Source organism: Ostrea edulis, chromosome 9 (genome assembly GCF_947568905.1).
Source record: "Ostrea edulis chromosome 9, xbOstEdul1.1, whole genome shotgun sequence".
Lineage (NCBI taxonomy): Eukaryota > Metazoa > Mollusca > Bivalvia > Ostreida > Ostreidae > Ostrea > Ostrea edulis.
In genome coordinates, this window is record NC_079172.1 from 8,864,606 (window position 1) to 8,885,455 (window position 20,850).

General features: G+C 34.5%; 1 protein-coding gene across 1 annotated transcript in view; it reads right to left on the bottom strand.

The window, feature by feature from the left end:
- Positions 1-2,168: 2,168 nt before the first annotated feature.
- LOC125658721 (uncharacterized) overlaps positions 2,169-20,850 on the bottom strand; it is a 31,064-nt gene continuing 12,382 nt past the window's right edge. The window contains exons 9-19 of the mRNA XM_048890107.2: positions 17,870-18,012; positions 17,656-17,772; positions 15,609-15,690; positions 14,166-14,281; positions 11,246-11,347; positions 10,933-11,049; positions 10,557-10,648; positions 10,264-10,423; positions 9,921-10,062; positions 5,289-5,398; positions 2,169-5,182 (exon numbers count right to left, since the gene is read on the bottom strand). Of these exons, the coding sequence (XP_048746064.2) occupies positions 4,928-5,182; positions 5,289-5,398; positions 9,921-10,062; positions 10,264-10,423; positions 10,557-10,648; positions 10,933-11,049; positions 11,246-11,347; positions 14,166-14,281; positions 15,609-15,690; positions 17,656-17,772; positions 17,870-18,012 (1,436 nt within the window). The 3' untranslated portion in view covers positions 2,169-4,927. The remainder of the gene's footprint in view (positions 5,183-5,288; positions 5,399-9,920; positions 10,063-10,263; positions 10,424-10,556; positions 10,649-10,932; positions 11,050-11,245; positions 11,348-14,165; positions 14,282-15,608; positions 15,691-17,655; positions 17,773-17,869; positions 18,013-20,850) is intronic.

A 20,850-nucleotide genomic window follows, 5' to 3' on the forward strand; every position in this document is an offset into this window, starting at 1 on the left:
TTAACATAAAAGTGCTTTGCACTTTTATTCAGTTTATGAGTAAAATGTCCGGAGTTTACACATCGATAAATTCTTCAAAAAGAATGTTTTATCCTATATTAAATTGCAGGTTAAGTTGCTCCAATATGTACTAGGACTCCATTGTACAAGAATTCATAGTTTTGGGGTGGAATTGCCCACACTAGTACTATTGAAAGTTTCCCTGTAAACAGATTAGTACAAGTTATCTCCCTTTATACACATAGCCTTGAGGTAGAGGATATGTTGTAAATGTTAAAGTCAGATCAGATATACACTGTAAAACACATATAAAGTTAATTTTCCTGAACTCAAGTAATGCAAAATATCATTTAAAAAATTTAAAGATTTAATGTATAGTACAGAGCACAGGATCTGCAAAGTTGGAAAGATCCTTTGTTCATTTGGAGATATTCACCAAATTTATACTCTCTCTAAATTTATTAAGAGTATATTCTAATTGTGTTAAAGCAAACTCTTTTGAATTAGACTTACCTTTTGATTAATTTAGAGAGCAATAATTCAATTATTGATACAAGTACATGTACTGGGTAAGTGGATTAAATACTGTCTCTAGTTGAATTATTGCAAAGGGTTTTAATTTCGCAGTGCTGAAATTTGCAATTTTTATCATTTGGTAATTTTCACGACGATTTAAATTTTCCAGATAAATCCCTTCTCATGTATGAACTTGTACCCCCAAATACAGCACTTAGCGATGGCTTTACGATTGTTAATATAATCGTGAATATAGCGAAAATAAAACACAAGCGAATATTTCCCCTTTACAGCATTGCTCTCTCGAGTTGAAATAGAATGCACTCTAAATTCAGTGTTTGATGCATGTATAGCTCTAATTGGAATCAGAAAATACATGTAGCTCCAGCTCAGTTGGAGAATGATACATGTTGCTCCAAAGCAATTAGCAGGACAAAATCGAGTATGAGTTTTTATTCAGTGTCGACATTATCATGGTCAGGAGTTTTCATTCAGAAACTGCATAATCAATTTTGAAAGAGTTGCTTAATTGAATTTTTAAATCAGGGACTGCATGAATTAAATATCTCCAAATAAATTCATATATCTCTTACCAATTATTTGGAGATATTTTTGCTCTACCAACTGAGCTATCCTGCCACTGGTGATCGAACCCAGCTGACCGCTACATGCTACAATTTATAGCATTAGAACTGCAATTAATTGGTGTAATTTTCTCCCCATAGTTTTACTGCAAAAAAATGACATTGACCCTGGATTAATTAAGGTTAGATATCTGTGTATTTTTGCCCCATCCTCTAACTAGGCAAAAATACTAGTCTTGTACAGGCCAAGGACTACATCTAGAATTCTTATTTAAATTTCCAATCTCTGTTCTTTGGTATCTGGGGAAATGACTTAACAAGAATACCACAAATAGTACATCATACGCCCGTGAAAATGTTCACGTAGGGTGTTTTTCTCAAGCCATTTGTAGAACTTTGCCTCAGGTAGTGTCAGCCATCATCAGCCTGTGACATACTTTCTTTGCATAATATGAATATTTCCTTAAAAGGACTAAGTTCAACCACCTGCAATTGTCTCAAAAATTAAAGGAAATTAAAATCCTTGCCTTATGCATATCTTCAATACCATTACCTATATAAACACTCTGTAAAATAAGAAGGTTCTCACTTGAAAATGGGAGTTCACTGAACAAATCATGTACTCTCTTTGCAATATTTTCTCAAAATGGTCCAAGTTCAACAACCTGTAATTTTCTCAAAAATTGAAGGAAATCAAAATCCTTGCCACCTGCACATCTCCGATATCCATACAAACACTCTGTAAAACAAGATGGTCCTCACTTGAAAATTGTGGGAGGAGTTAGCCAGACAAATTATGTACCCGCCATATAACAATAATTTTCAAATAAAGGGGCAAAACTCCTGCAAGAGAGGTCGAAATGGATCAAAATTGCAACAAGACCTAGAGTGATCCACAAAGAAGCTACATAGCAAGTTTCAGCTTGATGTGACAGAAAAATGAAATTAGAAACAGAAAACCCTGAATGGATGTACGTACAGACATCGCTGTACCATAATATTTCCCGTCTAAAGACGGGCATATAGAAATGGACTATGACATATTCAGAGATTGGTGTGCAAGAATGAATTTCATACTCCAAGAACTCCAGTATATTATTAATTACACCCCCTACAGATAGTTAGAAATTTTATATGCACTCTCTCAACAATCTCTACTTTTGTCTGTGCTATAAGAATAAACCCTCAAGCATTTTAAGCAACAATTAAATGCATGCAACACAAGTTTTTCTGAAATATTGTTTTAATCTCCTAGTCATTCATCACAATTGTCATGAATCGTTTAGCCGTCGTGTTGTATTTACCCTCACCAGACATGGTTTGGTGGTAATGCTGCGATAAAATACATGTTGGGTTTAAAAATACAAACTCGGAATTCATACCCCAATACTGACTTGGGTGCATTTGATTCCAAACATAATTAAAATAATTTACATCTTATTGCCAAGGGTATGAGAGCAGAATCCATAAAACAGTCAACAACAATACTGACTAAAACAATTTTTAAACATTTGAATAAAATAAAAAACCCACAAACAATCAAATAGACACTCCATGACTAAACATATTGCAAGTATGCATTTCAATTGCTAAGAGTAATGGGCCCACATTAGATTCATGCAAGTTGTAAAAAGTGCATCTTTTCATATAGGTAAAAAAAACCATATATCCTATATTAAAAAACCCTTATCTAAGTGTATTTCATTGAAGATGTACAAGGGTTGTCCCAAATCACGGCCTACATAATATTTTATGATTTCTCGTGCGCCAAGAATGCTGTTGAAGTTGTCATATCATGCAAATTTCATTACAGGTACATTTAAAAATGACATCACATCTCTGCCGTTTACGACGTCCTGCGATTGTCAAACCAGTTTATTACATGAAAAACATCACCGATTCCATAGATATGAATTTGAATGTGATATATTTAATTAATATGAAACTATTGGCTGTCATCTAATTGAATGGTACAAAGAAAATATCTACTTATTTTTGTTCGTGAGTCAACAATGTAGATGGATACCTTTTTATTCAGTAACATCTCATTTTAAATTACCTCTTTTAATTCTTATTTCAAATTTTAAATTTTTTGCTTAGAATAAGTAAAAGTTTTCTCATGTAAAGAATCTTTTGGATCTGATGTATATTTTGAAAATGATCAACACTGTCTACGTCTTTTTGGAACAACCTTCGTATGTGACTTGTAATGAAGATGTGCGTATCTTTTGCTGAACATGATGTAATAAGATGCACATTTGTCTTGTTGAACATGATATAATAAATAGTATGCACATTTCTCTTACTGAACATGATGTAATAAATAAAATGCAGGTTTCTCTTGTTGAACATGATGTAATAAATAAAATGCAGGTTTCTGCATTTGATCAATGTGTATGAAAGATTTCGCTTAACAACAGGTTAGATTTCCAAATAAGATCAATATACAACCACAGACTTTGCAAAATGCTGACTCTAAACAAGACTGTTGAAACTCCTGTAACTTCAGTAGCCTGCCTCAGTTTAAAAATTGATTATATGCAAAACATGCTCTCTCACGTATTGAATCAATTAGAAGACATAAACAACATATGCAAGTAATAATGGAACATTCCTACATGCATGTAAATATAGACAGTTGATGATGGAGAACCTGAGGTCATCCTGTCATTAAGTTGATTTGTTAGTGTAGTCTACAGTGTACGTTCTGTAAAACATCCAAATATGAAGAAAGTGTATAGCAGATGTGGAAGACTTTTCTTTTTAAGATCGTTGGGATATATTGAATCCACAGGTGAATAAAAATGATTGATATACATGTAATAGACGAAAATCTTTTATGTATCTTAATGTCCAGTTGAAGGCCACAGTAAGAGTTCTTGTGCAGAACTTTTTGAATAAATTCTACATTTAAGGAATACAAAAACAAGTAAGCTAATATGTAAATCCCACTCTTAAACATTTAACAAGTGAGAGGGTAGTACATAAAAATATTACACTGGTCAACAAATTACATTGGAATTGAATAATGTGCCACATGTATTACAACCTTGTAGCAAAATATTAACAGATTTATTACTAACTTCAGAACATGTCAATATTGGTATGCTATCGGATACATGCAGTACACAATCATCATAGTGTTGTTAAAAATAAAGTTAACTCATAAATCATAATTTGTGATAAATAAGTGTAAATCATTGCAAAATTACGCATGATAAAAATATTAGATATATGTATGTTTGTATCTATAAAACAGTGACACAGTACATGTATATATATGGTCAATGACTTTTTTAAAAAAAAAAAACCCAGTAAAATTGAGGTAACAATCTAGAACTGCTAATCACAAAACGATCAAATACAATTTTAATACGTCGCTATTTGGTACATGTATATTCTATGTAACATGAGAACCTGACATAATAATATGCAAATTAGTCGGTCTTTCAACTGTATTTTAAAAATCAACCCTCAAACCTAGAAACTATTACAACTCCATAATACATATATGTACATGTACCTCATGTCCAAAGATGGACATACAATAATAAAAAAAGAAAGGAATGTCAAAGTATATTTGCATAGACACGATATCAATATACAGTATGTAATGTGTAAGAGGATTTTTTGGAAATAATTAACAAGGCTCAGTATCACTACAATGGAACTAATTTCTCATATTGCCATACTGTTGTGTGTATTTCACACACACTAAATAGCATTATTTCTACAGTATATACCCATTAAACAATCACAAACTGTTATATCAACCTGCTATTATAGCACCAGATGTGTCATTTGAGTTTGTAAGAAATATACAAGTATCATTGCAGAATAATTGTGTTCAGACTCTTCAGTGAGGTTTTTGTCCGACTGCCAGTGTCACTGTCCTTTGAATTCCTGGGTATTTTTCGGGGAGGGCACATTTCCATCTCTTGACTTGCCTCCTCGGTGTGCTCCATATCCAAGCTCTGCTGAATTCTTGTCAGAATATCATGCAATATAGAGGCTCTTGTTTCTAGTGTCTGTCCAGTGTTGTTCAGGGTCTGACAATCTTCACAGGAAATTCCATGGGAGAGCTGGTGAAAAAAATGCACTGAACTAGTGTTGTTTCATGCATACAGTGTATATTAAATCAAGCTAATTTGAATATATAAAAACTACTTTAAATATGTAATAAAGTACCTGTTCAATAAAACCAGCATCCACTTCCATATTCATTACAAATGGTATCACGTAGTGGTCACTCCATGAAAACTTCTGTGCCAGCTTTACATAATTCACATCTGTGTCACCTGTCATAAATCAACAAGTGATTGACAGCTTATTTTGTTGTCAGTGTAATATCTTAGATATTGTGCATGGTGCACTCTTATTATGTTTTAATTTGTGTTGAAAAAATAGGGCACCGCTAAACCGATACATGATACGCCCGCATACATTATTGACCCAGGAATTTGAACAAGTAAGAAAGGATCATCCACAAAATGATTTCGTCGGAGTTGCAATAACAATGTATTTTGCATTAAATAAATCCAAGTCCAAGGGCTGTAACTCCTTCAAAAATAGTGGGATAGCATTACCCTTGTAATATGCACATCTACAGGGTTCGAAATTACCTCATGTCCGTAAGTCCGAGACTAGTAAAAAACGTGTCGGACTAGTAAACTCTCTATAGCACTAGTCCGTACGGACTAGTGAAAATCCAGAAATCAATCTTGAATTGGTTAAGATTTTAGCAAGATTTGTTTGAGTCTCTTAGGTGTTTGAACTTATGGTCGATTACCTGCATGGTTAAGTGTTTGCGTGACTATGATCTTCCAAACACATGGAGTGCGTTCGAGACCGTCGTTCTTTGAATGAGCACAAATTCCTGCCAATTCCGAACTCCGAGTACGCATCACGAGAACGGGTTCGAGGTGCAAGAACTGCAAGTAGTGCGATCTAAGAACAAGCACGTTTGTGCACACGTTTTCGTCATTCGCGACTCTAACACAGGAGTTTGTAACACTATAGCTCATGGCTTGGTCATTATTGATAAAAATTTCGAACTTGGGAACGTCAACCTCGAACGCACTTATGGATGTTTATAAAAGGATTAACTCTAAGGTTACTGTATGCTTCTGAAGATCTTGAATGCAAAATAAAGTATGATGGTATTTTTCTTCTGTAGGTGTCAGAAACTGAATTGCTTGCAACTGTGATGTGTTTGATTTCATTAAATACTATTGAATAAAATGAAGATCATTTAATATGATATACTTGTTTGCCCAATTATCTATTTTGTATTGCTTTGTATAAGAGTTATGAGATTGATTACTTCGTTACATTCACCTTTCATACTGGATGGACTAGTGAAATGCTTTGCGGACTAGTGAACATCAATAGTGACTAGTCCGTATGGACTAGTGCTTGATAAAGTGAATTTCGAACCCTGCATCTACGCATTGTGATCTTCCTCTGTAATAAGTTTCATTGAAATCCCCCAAAGGGCTTAAGAAAAGTTGCGAAGACAAGGTACTTGCATAAAATAAATCCAAGTCCAAGTCCAAGGGGCCTAACTCCTTCAAAAATAGTGGTGCAGCATTCCCCTTGTAATATGCACATCTCCACATTGAGATCTTTCTTTGTACCAAGTTTCATCAAAATCCCCTAAAGGGTTTGGGAGGGGTTGTAAAAACAAAGTATTTTGAATAGAAAAAAAAACAAAGAGGCCCATGGGCCTAAAATCGCTCTTCTGATACATTGTAGAACAGGCAAAAATTCTCATTAACCTAGATTCATCAATTAACAAAGTTTGATGATGTTAAGTTAAATAGTACATGAAAATTTAAATGTAACTATCCAAAAGTAGATCATGGTGACCTACTTTTGGTCGACACACTGAAGACTCAAGATGCATCAACTGACAAGTCAAATAGTATTCAAATATAGCCGTCAAATTCCAAAAGAAGGCCATAGTGACCTACTTTTTGGTCGATACACTCCAAAGACTCAAGATGCATCAACTGACAAAGTTTGATGATTGTAAGTCAAATAGTATCTGAAATATTCAAATATAGCCATCAAAATCCAAAAATAGGTCACAGTGACCTACTTTTTAGTCAACACACTCTGAAGATTCAACATGCATCAACTGACAAAGTTTGATGATCCTAGCTTTCATAGTGTCCAAAATATGCATCTAAAATTGAAAATGTGAAATTTGAATGTCTGCAAAATTCAAAAACTAAGTCACTGTGACCTACTTTTATTTAATAAATATGTTTCGAGGCCTCTAAATGCATCAACTTACAAGGTTTGATGATTCTGAACCTCTCAGTATCTGAAATAACAACCTAATATGTATTCATAAATGATTAGCCATAAAATTCAGAAAGTTGGTCATGGTGACATACTTTTCACATGATGCACTTCAAGGTCCCATGATCTATCAACTGACAACTTTTGATGATCATAGGCTCAAAAGTGTCCAAGATATATACATCAAAATCCATTTAATAATAATTAGCTGCAAAATTCAAAAAGTAGGTCACCATGACCTACTTTTGAGACAACATGATATAAGTTCCTAAGATGCATCAACTGACAAAATTTGATGATCTTAGTCCTTATACTAAGCAAAATATCAAAGTTTTAACAAAACAAAATTTAAGGTCAACTTTGAAGTGACCTTGAGACCACACCCTTTGCCCAAGGATGATGCCTTGAACAATTTTTTATCTACATCCTATCCTCATCCTTGTGCATAAGTTTGGTGATAATTTGCCCAGTGGTTCTTGAAAGGAAGATTTTTTAGCAACCACTACTTTTGTTTGCAGTTTCCTAATTATCTCCCCTTGTTAAAGGGTCACAACCCTAGTTTTAGTACAAATGAAAGCCCTTGGGCCAAGGATACCCTGTGACAAATTTGACAAAAATTGGCCAAGGGGTTCTTGAGATATAGCCCTTTTTCCAAAAAGTTGACGCACACTGCACGCCAGACATATGGACATATGATTAGCTCTTTGAGCCTTCGGCTCAGAAGAGCTAAAACAAGTCCACGAGCTGCAACTCCTTTCAAAAACATTGGACAGCATTACCCTTGCAGTATGCACACCTCCACATTGTGATCTTTCTTTGTACCAAAATTCATTAAAATCACCCAAAGGGTTTAGGAGAAGTTGCAAAGACCAAGTATTTTGAATAGAAAAAATTAAGTCCAAGGACCACAACTCCTTTAACAAGCGGCCCATATCTGAAGACTTTCCATATATATTTGCATGTAAAACCTTAGTCCCTATTATGGCCCAAACTACCCTTTGCAAACTTGAATCTACACTATGTCAGAAAGCTTTTACGTAAATGTCAACTTCTTTGGCCCAATGGTTCTTGAGAAGAAGATTTTTAAAGCTTTTTCCTATATTTGTATGTAAAACTTTGACCCCCCCCCCCCCCCCACTTGTGGCCCCATCCTACCCCCCGGGGGACATGATTTGAACAAACTTGAATCTGCACTATGTCAGAAAGTTTTCTTGTAAATATCAGCTTTTCTGACTCGGTGGTTATTGAGAAAAAGATTTTAACTATTTATTTGTATGTAAAACTTTGATCCTCTATTGTGGCCCCATCCTACCCCCGGAGCCCATGATTTGAACAAACTTGAATCTGCATTATGTCAGGAAGCTTTCATGTAAATCTCAGCTTTTCTGGCTCAGTGGTTCTTGAGAAGAAGATTTTTAAAGATTTTTCCTATATATTTGTATGTAAAACTTTGATCCTCTATTGTGGCCCCATCCTACCCCCGGAGCCCATGATTTGAACAAACTTGAATCTGCATTATGTCAGGAAGCTTTCATGTAAATCTCAGCTTTTCTGGCTTAGTGGTTCTTGAGAAGAAGATTTTAAGTTTTTCCCAATATATTTGTGTGTAAAACTTTGATCCCCCCTTGGGGCCCCATCTTATCCCCGGGGGCCATGATTTGAACAAACTTGAATCTGCACTATGTCAGAAAGTTTTCATGTAAAAATCAGCTTTTCTGGCTCAGTGGTTCTTGAGAAGAAGATTTTTAAAGATTTTTCCTATATATTTGTATGTAAAACTTTGATCCTCTATTGTGGCCCCATCCAACCCCAGGGGCCCATGATTTGAACAAACTTGAATCTGCATTATGTCAGGAAGCTTTCATGTAAATCTCAGCTTTTCTGGCTTAGTGGTTCTTGAGAAGAAGATTTTTAAAGTTTTTCCCTATATATTTGTATGTAAAACTTTGATCCCCCCTTGTGGCCCCATCCTATTTTTGCATTTTTGTGATTATCTCCCCTTTGAAAGGGACATGGCCCTTTAATTGAACAAACTTGAAAGCCCTTCACCCAAGGATGCTTTTGGCCATGTTTGGTTGAAATTGGCCCAGTGGTTCTGGAGAAGAAGTCGAAAATGTGAAAAGTTTAACAGACAGACGGACAGACAGACAGATGACGGACAAAAAGCGATCAGAAAAGCTCACTTGAACCTTTGGTTCAGGTGAGCTAAAAATCATTGGACAGCATTCCCCTTGCAATATGCACAGCTCCAAATTGTGATCTTTCTTTGTACCATGTTTCATCAAAATCACCCAAAAGGATTTAGGAGGAGTTGCAAAGACAAAGTTAAAGGGACAGACGGACGACAACAGTATAGCATAATATGCCCACATTTTTATGCAGGCGTATAAAAGCAAAGTTAACAATATTGAACAAATGCATTATAATCAAGTACATGACAAAATGCATCCACTCAAAAACAACAAGTCTATGTATTTGAAATTTTCTCAGTTTTCCCCCTCCTACAAAACTTACCTATAATTATCAAGCAGACCTCAACAGCTTTAGAAATGATGAGATCTCTCTCCTCTAGACTATTACCACAGAAATATGTGTGACCAAATGAGATCACCTGAAAGGATCCATCACTGTTCTGTGGGTAATTTTTGCTCCTGTCCTGTGGTGTCATAAATATAATTGTATCTTACACATACACTGGAATTACAATATAATTACTGCCATACACTTTGATAATTTTCGACTCCGTTTTAATTACATGTAGGTATGTTTTTTATGCAAGTTTCTATTCAAGTTGTATATAGCTTTTTAATACATTAAACAGAATGATTTAATTATACGCAATATGCAAAACACCAACCCCTTTATCCCTCTCCGGGAGAACATGCCAAACTTGATGAGGTTTGAGTTTCCGTCGAGTTTCCTCCAGAAAAGCATGGCCAACTAGGTATTCTGTATTGTACCCACCTCCCGTTACCATGGTAACATCATCAAACTCACTGAGAACCTTTCCCAGGACTCTATGTAACAGATAATTGTAATACATGTACTATATCTATAAGTTAAGAGTGTCAGTGAATAAATGGTGAATATGAAACAAAGATAGAACAATTATCTGTTCAAATTTAGATTTTTCAGAAAAGTATTTCATACTTCAGTAGATCCGTGTTGACTGTGCTGCAGGCAGACTGACCACACGTGTAGACACACAGGCTGCTCTTCAACAGTTTATTTAACTGCTTTACCTAAGATTATATCTAAACACAATGAGAAAACATCCACCTCTAGCATGTTATGAAATTAATAGCTGGTTCATAAACAGTGTGTGTAAAATTAAGTAAATTCTTAAAAGCTATCCATTATACTCTGTCCCCTCTATAATAACTTTGTTTACATTGCCGTATGTATATATTGTGAATACATCATATTGTATATTTGTATGAATACTTATATGTATTTCCTCACTACCTTTGTACTATTGGTTAGGAGAATAAAGAATTGATTGTAGTGTGACACAAAGACAACTTACAGCATATGACACCCTGGCATCATGAAGTTCTGCACTACAGCTTTGTATTGCATTTGGGTCCAACAATTTTTGTAGTAATTTTGGTAAGCTATCTTTATGATCCTTCTTTTCAACACACTAAAATACATAAACTTATATACACAAATTTTCAGAGATGCAAATGAAGTTATCCTTTCTTACCTATATGTAAAGTATGTATTGATTATCTAAATGTCACTTACTGTATAATTATTGTGTCACTTACGGTATAATTATTGTGTCACTTACTGTATAATTATTGTGTCACTTACGGTATAATTATTGTGTCACTTACTGTATAATTATTGGACTGCAGCATCATCTCCAGCCAGCTTGGGATCTGTACACCGTCCATCAGCAAGGGAACCACCTTCTTCCTCTGTTCACAGTAGTACAACTGTAACATATAACCTAACAATGAGGTGCCACCTTTCTCTGTTTACAGTAGTACAACTATAACATATAAATTAACAATGAGGTACCACCTCCTTCCTCTGTTCACAGTAGTACAACTGTAGCATATAACCTAACAATGAGGTACCACCTCCTTCCTCTGTTCACAGTAGTACAACTGTAGCATATAACCTAACAATGAGGTACCACCTCCTTTCTCTGTTCACAGTAGTACAACTGTAACATATAACCTAACAATGAGGTACCACCTCCTTTCTCTGTTTACAGTAGTACAACTATAACATATAACCTAACAATGAGGTACCACCTCCTTCCTCTGTTTACAGTAGTACAACTGTAACATATAACCTAACAATGAGGTACCACCTCCTTTCTCTGTTCACAGTAGTACAACTGTAACATATATCCTAACAATGAGGTACCACCTCCTTCCTCTGTTTACAGTAGTACAACTGTAACATATAACCTAACAATGAGGTGTCATCTCCTTCCTCTGTTCACAGTAGTACAACTGTAACATATATCCTAACAATGAGGTACCACCTCCTTCCTCTGTTTACAGTAGTACAACTGTAACATATAACCTAACAATGAGGTACCACCTCCTTTTTCTGTTCACAGAAGTACAACTGTAACATATAACCTAACAATGAGGTACCACCTCCTTCCTCTGTTTACAATAGTACAACTGTAACATATAACCTAACAATGAGGTACCGCCTCCTTCCTCTGTTTACAGTAGTACAACTGTAACATATATCCTAACAATGAGGTACCATCTCCTTTCTCTGTTTACAGTAGTACAACTGTAACATATAACCTAACAATGAGGTACCACCTCCTTCCTCTGTTTACAGTAGTACAACTATAATATATAACCTAACAATGAGGTACCACCTCCTTCCTCTGTTCACAGTAGTACAACTGTAACATATAATCTAACAATGAGGTACCACCTCCTTTCTCTGTTTACAGTAGTACAACTGTAACATATAACCTAACAATGAGGTACCACCTCCTTTCTCTGTTCACAATAGTACAACTATAACATATAACCTAACAATGAGGTACCACCTTCTTCCTCTGTTCACAGTAGTACAACTGTAACATATAACCTAACAATGAGGTACCATCTCCTTTCTCTGTTCACAGTAGTACAACTATAACATATATCCTAACAATGAGGTACCACCTCCTACCTCTGTTCACAGTAGTACAACTGTATCATATAATCTAACAATGTGGTACCGCCTCCTTTCTCTGTTTACAGTAGTACAATTGTAACATATAACCTAACAATGAGGTACCACCTTCTTCCTCTGTTCACAGTAGTACAACTGTAACATATAACCTAACAATGAGGTACCATCTCCTTTCTCTGTTCACAGTAGTACAACTATAACATATATCCTAACAATGAGGTACCACCTCCTACCTCTGTTCACAGTAGTACAACTGTAACATATATCCTAACAATGAGGTACCACCTCCTTCCTCTGTTTACAGTAGTACAACTGTAACATATAACCTAACAATGAGGGACCATCTCCTTTCTCTGTTCACAATAGTACAACTATAACATATAACCTAACAATGAGGTACCACCTTCTTCCTCTGTTCACAGTAGTACAACTGTAACATATAACCTAACAATGAGGTACCGCCTCCATTCTCTGTTCACAGTAGTACAACTATAACATATATCCTAACAATGAGGTACCACCTCCTACCTCTGTTTACAGTAGTACAATTGTAACATATAACCTAACAATGAGGTGTCATCTCCTTCCTCTGTTTACAGTAGTACAACTGTAGCATATAACCTAACAATGAGGTACCACCTCCTTTCTCTGTTTACAGTAGTACAATTGTAACATATAACCTAACAATGAGGTGTCATCTCCTTCCTCTGTTCACAGTAGTACAACTGTAACATATATCCTAACAATGAGGTACCACCTCCTTCCTCTGTTTACAGTAGTACAACTGTAACATATAACCTAACAATGAGGTACCACCTTCTTCCTCTGTTCACAGTAGTACAACTGTAACATATAACCTAACAATGAGGTACCACCTCCTTCCTCTGTTTACAGTAGTACAACTGTAACATATAACCTAACAATGAGGTACCTCCTCCTTTCTCTGTTCACAGTAGTACAACTATCATATAACCTAACAATGAGGTACCACCTCCTTTCTCTGTTCACAGTAGTACAACTGTATCATATAACCTAACAATGAGGTACCATCTCCTTTCTCTGTTCACAATTGTAACAGTTTAACTAGTAGTAAAAGGGCATTTTACATTTAATGTATATCAAATTTTTTCTGACATATATAAAGCAAAGATTCTTTTATTGAAATATGTGTACCTGTTCTCATTTGAGTATTTTTGTAGATGAGGTCTTTTGATATTTACAAATTAATACCTCACTTATCTTTACAAATTAATACCTCACTTATCTTCACAAATTAATACCTCACTTATCTTCACAAATTAATACCTCACTTATCTTCACAAATTCATACCTCACTTATCTTTACAAATTCCATTATATTCCACCACATGCTTATCCTTATTCTATACTTTAATAATAATTACACTGTATGATTCCATTTATCCATACTTTCTGACCCATTCATCTGGTGTATAATAACAATTTGATATTTTATGAGTGATGAGAAATCAATTTGTTTTTAAGTGTTGGCTTCAAGAGGAGGAGTGGAAAAGGCTGCAACCAGTGGCTAAGTGTTGCAAAAGTGCATGCCAATGTTAGAATTGTTGATTCCCTTTATACCTGCTGTTGACAGGTCCTGGAGTGAATAAAGTCAGATGACAGCACGGCAATGATGACCCCAGCATCATCAGCATTCTCCTGAAAAGTCTCCCGTTCCTCTACACCCCAGCCATCATCTAACAAATGAACACTAAATTACTACGTGTACAACTGAACACTAAATTATTATGTCTGTGTATAACTGAACACTAAATTACTATGTCTGTGTACAACTGAACACTAAATTACTATGTCTGTGTATAACTGAACACTAAATTACTATGTCTGTATACAACTGAACACTAAATTACTAAGTGTATAACTGAACACTAAATTACTAAGTGTACAACTGAACACTAAATTACTATGTCTGTGTACAACTGAACACTAAATTACTAAGTCTGTGTATAACTGAACACTAAATTACTAAGTCTGTGTACAACTGAACATTAAATTACTAAGTCTGTGTATAACTGAACACTAAATTACTATGTCTGTGTACAACTGAACACTAAATTACTAAGTCTGTGTATAACTGAACACTAAATTACTATGTCTGTGTACAACTGAACATTAAATTACTAAGTCTGTGTACAACTGAACACTAAATTACTATGTGTATAACTGAACACTAAATTACTATGTGTATAAGTGAACACTAAATTACTAAGTCTGTGTACAACTGAACACTAAATTACTAAGTCTGTATACAATTGAACATTAAATTACTAAGTCTGTGTACAACTGAACACTAAATTACTAAGTCTGTGTATAACTGAACACTAAATTACTATGTGTATAACTGAACACTAAATTACTATGTGTATAACTGAACACAAAATTACTATGTCTGTGTACAACTGAACACTAAATTACTATGTCTGTGTACAACTGAACATTAAATTACTATGTCTGTGTACAACTGAACATTAAATTACTAAGTCTGTGTACAACTGAACATTAAATTACTAAGTCTGTGTACAACTGAACACTAAATTACTATGTGTATAACTGAACACTAAATTACTAAGTGTATAACTGAACACTAAATTACTATGTGTATAACTGAAGACAAAATTACTATGTCTGTGTACAACTGAACACTAAATTACTATGTCTGTGTATAACTGAACATTAAATTACTAAGTCTGTGTACAACTGAACATTAAATTACTAAGTCTGTGTACAACTGAACACTAAATTACTATGTGTATAACTGAACACTAAATTACTATGTGTATAACTGAACACAAAATTACTATGTCTGTGTACAACTGAACACTAAATTACTATGTCTGTGTATAACTGAACACTAAATTACTATGTCTGTGTACAACTGAATACTAAATCACTATGTATACAACTGAACACTAAATTACTATGTCTGTGTACAACTGAACACTAAATTACTATGTGTATAACTGAACACAAAATTACTATGTGTACATATGAACATTGTCTTACCATGCCTGGGTTCTGTTTTATCAGTGTTCGTACACCATACTTCATAACCCAAATGTCTTATGAAGTCTGCTAATTCAGCACTCTGTAAATAACAACCAATTCCAAAATATGAAATCAATTCAGTAATCTTAAAGAGGCACTAGCTGTCATTTTCTCCCCAACAAATTGAATTCAATGAAAATTGCTCTATATTATACATTTCAGTAATAACACCAGTATTTAGTTATTTCAAACACTTTTTAGCCTTAATGCAGGTGCATGAATATGTAATTTTGGTGATTAAATAATTATTGTCTTGCAAGACAATAATTCTTCCTTATGTATTTCTTTACACTAAAATATGTTATCAACATAGTCTTATTAGGGTATCTCTTGATTTTGCACACACTAATTGTTTTTATTAGTCATTAATATACATTCCTATGCCATTGAGAGATTTTGAGAAAGAAATGGTTATTATCCCTTTCCCAGTTCATGCCCTTTATAACTGGTGTGTTGTTACCTCATAATCATACAAAATGAATGTACCGAAAGCTTCAGGCCAGAAATACAGATTTAAATGAGAAGATTTAAAGTGTCCTACAATGAACCTCTCTTATCATCATATAAAAACAGATCTAAATCCCCCTTCCCAGTATTATTTTTTGCCCAAATACAATAAAAACGATTTTGTCTCATTCAAATTCACCCTACAATGTACATTACATGTTCAGCAAACTGAAATTAGATGATGAAATACCGGTATCTGCAAATGTGTCACTAGGCATACAGTAATAAGCTCCTTAATGGGAGGTTATGACATCAAACAAACCGAGCCAAGGGCAAGGGGTTGTTGCTGAGAGGTTGCGATAAAAATCCAAATATAAAGGACACTTGCATTTATGAAAATCTAAAACAGTGTTTGAAATAACAGTATGCCCAACTACCCCAGATGCATAAATTTGCCATGGGTGAATAAATTTCTTTGTATCTTGACACTTGGTTGGACTTATTAAATTTCTGCTAATTAAAATTTAGATGTATCAAATTTACTTATCATACTGGTAACAAAGTTATAACAAGCCAAGGAGCAGACCTCGTCAATTTTATAAAATCATATATGATCCGAATCAAAGTTATGAGAACTGAGTCCTAGTCACATAATTGCTTTGATAAAAGACAGATTAATTCTTTTAAAATTGGCAGTTACTTCCTCAGGGCTAGTAGGTCCTTGGCAGGGCTTACAATATTTACAAGCAGTTAGCCCTGCATGTCTAACTAACTTTAGAGTGAGTTTCAAACACTGATTTTCAAGTGTCTCACAAAGAACCTAACAAATTTGATATAGCTAAGTATCAAACATGATTTGTGTAGAGTAATTCTACCCCCCCCCCCCTCCAAAGAAACAGAATGTGTGAAGGATGGAAGAGCAAAACAAACCTCCGCTTGGGAAGGCTGGTACATCAGTACTCTCCATTATACAGAGAACAATCAGTTTCTTTTGAACAGAGAATGTGATAACATTTAGCTAAATCTGAAAATGTATGGTACATTGTAAACTAACCCCTGTGACATTATAACAGTGGTATTGGAGTGAACGTGAACACAAACTTACCCCTGTGACATTATAACAGTGGTATTGGAGTAAACGTGAACACAAACTTACCCCTGTGACATTATAACAGTGGTATTGGAGTGAAAGTGAACACAAACTTACCCCTGTGACATTATAACAGTGGTGCTGGAGTGAACGTGAACACAAACTTACCCCTGTGACATTATAACAGTGGCATTGGAGTGAACACAAACTTACCCCTGTGACATTATAACAGTGGTATTGGAGTGAAAGTGAACACAAACTTACCCCTGTGACATTATAACAGTGGTATTGGAGTGAAAGTGAACACAAACTTACCCCTGTGACATTATAACAGTGGTATTGGAGTGAAAGTGAACACAAACTTACCCCTGTGACATTATAACAGTGGTATTGGAGTGAAAGTGAACACAAACTTACCCCTGTGACATTATAACAGTGGTACTGGAGTGAACGTGAACACAAACTTACCAGCTGACCTTGGTTTACGTGTACACACACAACAACCAGTGGACATCCCTCTCGGTTATACAGCGAGGCCTGATCATTGTTTTCTTCAACCAACGTACAGCTCTTAACTACTGTTTTCTAGAAAATAATTTTTATTTGCATTTACATTAAATTCCATTATTCAAAAAAAAATCTAATAAAATCATGGTCAGGTTTTAATAACTGAATAAATTACCCTTTTAACTAAGGACATTTTCTTGTACAATGCTTTTTCTTTGGCTTTATTGAGATGATCTTTAATTCTACAAGCCACCTGTCTGATCTGTCGTTGTTCCCATATGTTGATATCTGTGGCGGTAGTTAGTCCCTCTGCAATTTCTATGGATGAAATATTACACATCAACTAAAACAGTCAAACATAGATCACTTTAGATTAGCTTTTAATGTGTGATATATTTTTTTTTTTTTTTTTTTTTTTTTAAAAAACACCTTCATTTGCTATTTGAACTGTAGTTTGTTATTATACTTATGTCCTTTCTATGTATTTAATTATTCCTAAGGGTTGTTTTAAATTATTTTATATGTTTTGGGGTAATTATATCATTACGTTAGGCACTATATATTAATAATAATAATTATGCATTTTGATTCTGACACTATGAATATTTTATTCACATGTGCACATCGATTTTATATTATCTTTTCTCTCACATTTGTAAAGCACTTCAGAGAACTAATGTTGATAGGGCGCTATTATATAAATATTGCATGTAGTTGAGGGTACATGTAACATTGAAAATTTTCACCCCGAGAAAATGATTGACAACCGAGGCGTAGCCAAGGTTGACAATGGTTTCTCGAGGGGTGAAAATTTTCAATGTTACCCTCCACTACATACAATATTTGTTTTATTATATTGAATGTTATATAAACAACAAAGCAGAAAACTTACATTTGTTGACATTTGATCAATCACTGTCATGCGATATTTCGTAAATCGATATGGATATTCTTGTTTATTACAAATGCTCAAACGACGTCGTCTAACAATCTACGTCAAACCGTACGCGCATAAATTTGACACATGTGATAATTTTTATAATATCACCCGTTGTCAAGTGCTGTTACCCGTTGCTAGATACTATCACCCGGGAGTGCATGCTTTCTGTTCTCAGAGGGTAACAATGTTTTTTCAAATGCTTCTCGACCAATCAGATTCGAGTATTTTACATGAAAGTATAATAAATAAATTTTTTAATTACAAATACAATTTTATAATTATTTGCGTATATATTCATTTTATAATACATGTACAGAGCATAAACATGTATAATCTTTTATTCATCTTTTACTGATTACACAAGTATTTTCCACTGAACAAATTTGTTGTTGTAAAAGACTGATGTCATCTATAGTGACCAGGAAGGGCTTACACCATGTACCATAGTTGCATTGAAGTTTAAAATGGCATATAAATCTATTCTTCTCTGCAACAAAATGCAAAATCAGTTACGATGTTTGTTGGAAATACATTTATGTATGACTTGTCTAATTGTTTAACTTTCGTTTTAGATGTGGTAATTTGATACATAAATTACATTGGTTTAAAACTGTTAAATAAAATTAGACTACCAAGGCCAAAATAAAGAAAAATTGTTTGTTTCCCCTCGCCTGACCAAGTCTGAGAAAGTCCCACCGACCCAAAGTTTTTACTCCGTCATTTTGGTGATTTTTTTTTTTATTTCTGGGTTGTTTCAGGTACAGATAAGTATTCTAAAATTACCAGAAGTTTCTATATCTTCAGTAGTTTCCGTCTAAAATCAAAATAATATGAAAAGAGGCGGTCTGCTATTTCGACATGGAGAAATGTTGTCTGCACAAGGAGTGGGGAGACAAGAGACTCCGGGGCATCCAGGTGTGCAAGTTGTGTTCTTCAGTAGGGAAAGTGTTGAGATTTTGGAAAGGTGTGATATTTTCGACAGTCAATAAGAAAGCATTATACCTACATTTCTATTGTTATTTGTTCTCAATCTAAACTTATTTCCGAACTTGATATATTTACAAACTGGTAAACACCTAATTATATGCACGTGCGTAACTCAGCTCTGATTGGTTGATATAAATATATGACCTTCACTAACATTGCTGTAAAAGATGCCAGCATCCATTTTCTTTGATCGGCAAATTTAAGTTCCATTGAAACTATTTTTCTGGTAGAAGTTACCGATATGATTAAAAAATTATAAATGAAATAAAAATCACTACAAAATATAAATCAACATAATGTGCAAAAAACAAAAACATAAAATGCCAATGAACCACAATATAAAAGGTAGCAACCAAATTTACTAAATGTCAGAAGTTGTATCACCATGTGTCCGAAATAACAACACCATTGTCCATAGTTACAACATTTTACCCAACTTTATCTAAGTGTTTCAAATATGTGGCATAAATAGCAGAAAAAATCTTAATATGAAACCCGAGTGTTTGTCCAGTTATAAATGTACACTATGTCTATATTCAATGGTTAGATAACGAGCATTTCCAAAATACATGGAGTACTGTCTGAAATATTCACACCTTCCCCTAATTGCTAAATCATAACTGACTTTACAAGTTTGATGAGGAAACATGGAATAATGTGCTTCATGCCGTTTTGGTGTCAGTCTTTGTTAAAGGTCATGGGAATTTCATACTAAAATAAAATTCTACTGGCTAAAAAAAACTTTTTACTTACCTACCTACAGTGTATTCTACTCTGAAATTTAGGGTCGGTGGAGGGGAAACAAACATATTTTTAAATATGGCCTAATATACATGTACTTTTTTCTCATCCATCAATATGCAGTAAAGACCGAATACCGTCAAGGTTACACGAATGGCTAAAAATAGATCCCAAACAAAAATTGCAAAGTTTCAATGTCGGGTACAAGTCAGAAAGGACGCAGTATTAAGTCTTCCCCGGAAGACATGTGTCGCCTGCTAGTTCATTCTATATGTAATATATCACGTATAATGTTGAAAAAGTAAATTATTGAAATGGTATTTGTCACTAAACAGGAAGTTGATAAGCGACAGATTCGAAAATGTCTTACACAATACAGTTGGCCACACTGATGCTCTGTGCCAAATATCAGGGAGTTGCCCCATGTGGTTCTTGAGAAAACTGTGACAGAAATTTTTTTGCTGTAAAAAATTCTAAGTCCCGGCAAA